This window comes from Solanum stenotomum, chromosome 2 (genome assembly GCF_019186545.1).
Source record: "Solanum stenotomum isolate F172 chromosome 2, ASM1918654v1, whole genome shotgun sequence".
In the NCBI taxonomy this organism is placed as follows: domain Eukaryota; kingdom Viridiplantae; phylum Streptophyta; class Magnoliopsida; order Solanales; family Solanaceae; genus Solanum; species Solanum stenotomum.
This window is the reverse complement of record NC_064283.1, coordinates 15,009,547-15,012,320: the sequence shown is the minus strand read 5'-3', so window position 1 is coordinate 15,012,320 and position 2,774 is coordinate 15,009,547. Positions and strand designations below refer to the sequence as shown.

General features: G+C 33.3%; 1 protein-coding gene across 1 annotated transcript; it reads right to left on the bottom strand.

Annotated features, from left to right (window-relative positions):
• Positions 1-654: 654 nt before the first annotated feature.
• LOC125855462 (monothiol glutaredoxin-S1-like) lies at positions 655-1,197 on the bottom strand. The gene has a single exon (XM_049535186.1). The coding sequence runs from the start codon at positions 1,128-1,130 to the stop codon at positions 819-821; it is 312 nt and encodes a 103-aa protein (XP_049391143.1). The 5' UTR covers positions 1,131-1,197; the 3' UTR covers positions 655-818.
• Positions 1,198-2,774: the final 1,577 nt, after the last annotated feature.

Here is a 2,774-nt window from a genome sequence, read left to right as displayed (position 1 = left end):
GGTTTACATGGTACCATATAGAATATTATAGAACAGCCACAACAATATGAGATAGTTGATGTCACGACCAAAAAGCTGAGGTCATGATGGCGCACACCCCGAGAATTTCAAAATGGTATGTAAGTCGAAAGAAATACATATACGAGACTCCCAAAGGGAATGAAGTCATGCCACAATTGATAGAAACAACAACAAAGAATATCTTAAAACCTAGTGGCATAAGTATAAAGAGCAGCATCTAATACATTTTTAAAATCTGAAATACATCTCAAATCTTCGATAGGAAAGTTAAAGACTTTAAATGATAGATGAGACTAATGGTGATCTGAAAGGCAAGATCGAGTTTGCAAGTTCCCTTCTATCCTTACTGAATTATTTTTTGGACTTTTAAGGATATGGATAATCGACTATCGTAGTCCTAACTCCTAAGCCTTTTATCAAGGCCGACTCAACAACATTAAGATTTTATTGAATTTATAAAAACATTACATGCATTGTTTTATAAAAGATTTTAAATGCTCAAATAAAGTTATTTTGATTTAACACCACTTAAAATAAGTCAATTCAAATAGACGATCTTGATTCAATCAAAGTTTACACTCTTTGGATCTTTAGAAATTAAGCACAGATGTAGTAATTAAGTGATCAATAGAGATACTAATAATATTATTTCTTAAAATCAGTTAACAAATACATAAAGTATAAATTAAATGGGAGAAAAGAGAAGAACAACAACTAGCTACCAGTAGATTAAATATTCAATAACTGGCAAGCTATCTATTTTTCTAAACGATCACAAATATATAGTTTTATTATAATTATACCCAAATGGCTTTAGCCCTTATAAGCAATTGCTTGAGCTTATTGCCCCTCAAATTAAGGCTCATTATCTCATTTGAACCACCAACTAATTCTTTCCCAATGAACACTGCTGGCACACTAGGCTTACACCCTAATTCAACCAATGCTTTCTCCATTTCCATCCCATTTGGAAGTTCATCAAGCTCATAAATCGTAGGGTTTGCACCAAAACTACGAATTAGGGTTTCAATGCTGTGAGATATGCAACAATTACTCTTAGTGAAAATCACCACTGGACTTTCTCCTCCCAACTTCATCACTCTTTCCATATTCAACAAGTTCGAAAAAAAAAAGCTGTTATAATGTTTCTTTCTTGATGATTGAAGGAAGATATGTTTTGAGAAATTTGAACTTAAATGAAGCTATATATAAGGGATTAAAGGTGAGTGTGTACGTAAAATATCCAAAGCATTTTGGATCATTACAATTATTTACACAAAAAAAGACATGATATTTGGCTTATCCACCTGGAATCGTAAGCAGCATAATTTAGACAACATGGTCCTCAAGATGGAAAAGGAAATCAAAAAGTTATTCCCTAATATATGTATATTATTAATTATTTGACAAAAAAGTTTTCCATTTTTCTAGTTCTGTATATTATTGCTTCCATTCTCGTAAAATAATTATGAATTTTTCTCTTATTTGGAGTAGATGATGAGATTCAATGTAATTGTGATACATTAATTAGACAAATTCTAATGATGATGAGATGTTGGGTATATAAGAAAACAAGTTTTTCTATGTCGGCAAAATGCTGATAAGATGTTGGGTATTTCAGAAAACAAGTTTCAGACCTTTGTGACGTGTTTTAAAATCGCACAAGCCCAGGTTAAAAGCAGACTACAATAGTGTTAGTGGGTTGAGCCTTTATAAATAATATCAAAGCAACTCAACATGTAGTTGGACGATATTGATTGGGCAAACTTCAGCGTTCAACTGAGTTTAGGCGAATATCACATTTTTAAGATTATAATGGGGAAACCCTCAGCGAGGACGCCATAAAGGGAATTGTGTATGTGTCACCCTTACTAAATCACGATCGAAAAAAACAAGAGATGTTGCATATATAAGGAAAAAGTGTATCCCCTAATTAATGACAAATTTTAAGGTTGTCCAAGCATAGATCCAAATCGAACAGTATCACTAGTTGGGGGGCCGATACAGATGGTATCACAATCAGTTCGAGTGCAACCTTGAGCGATGGTGGGACGACAAACATCAATATTTTTGATAAATCACACATCTTTGAGATGATGGTGGAGCAAACCTCAATATGGACACTGAGTTCATAGGTAGGTGTATGAGAGCATTCAGTAATGCTACTTACAGAAAATGAATGATAAAAACTACTCCCTCAATTTTGTGTCTTATGGTTTGATTTTAATTAATTTGTAGTCTTAAACTAAAGTATTATTTGAATTCAAATGTTCTTTGCATATTTTAGCCTTAAATATGTCTTGTAGGATGTTGGTTGTAAAAGTTACTAAAAGTTAGAAAGTGACATTCGTTTAAGACAAACCAAGTAAAATAGAGGGAATAGTAAAGGTGAATCTGTAACGACCAGGTGCCATCGTTATAGAAAATCTAACGGGAAAATATTTTGGGTTGGAAAACTTTTTTGTAGTAACTTGAAATTTCTCAACCTAGTCCAAATTTGGACGAAATCGGAGTCATTAAGGTGTAGGAAAATATGGTAACAATCGGGTGATCTAATTATGATTTTGATTACATAAGTAGATAGCTAACACGTTAAGGAATCCGTACGACTTTACGGAATTAAATTCGGGTGAGTAGAACTCCCAAAACTGACATTGGCATGAATGGGTAGTTTCTGAGTGTCGTTGGTAGAAGGCGTGTTGTGAAATGGGGGTTTTGGAATTCTTTAAGTAGTTCACTGTTTCGTGCAATCC

Coding starts and splice junctions, on each gene's coding strand:
- LOC125855462 (XM_049535186.1), bottom strand. CDS start 1,130: ATGGAAAGAGTGATGAAGTTGGGAGGAGAAAGTCCAGTGGTGATTTTC.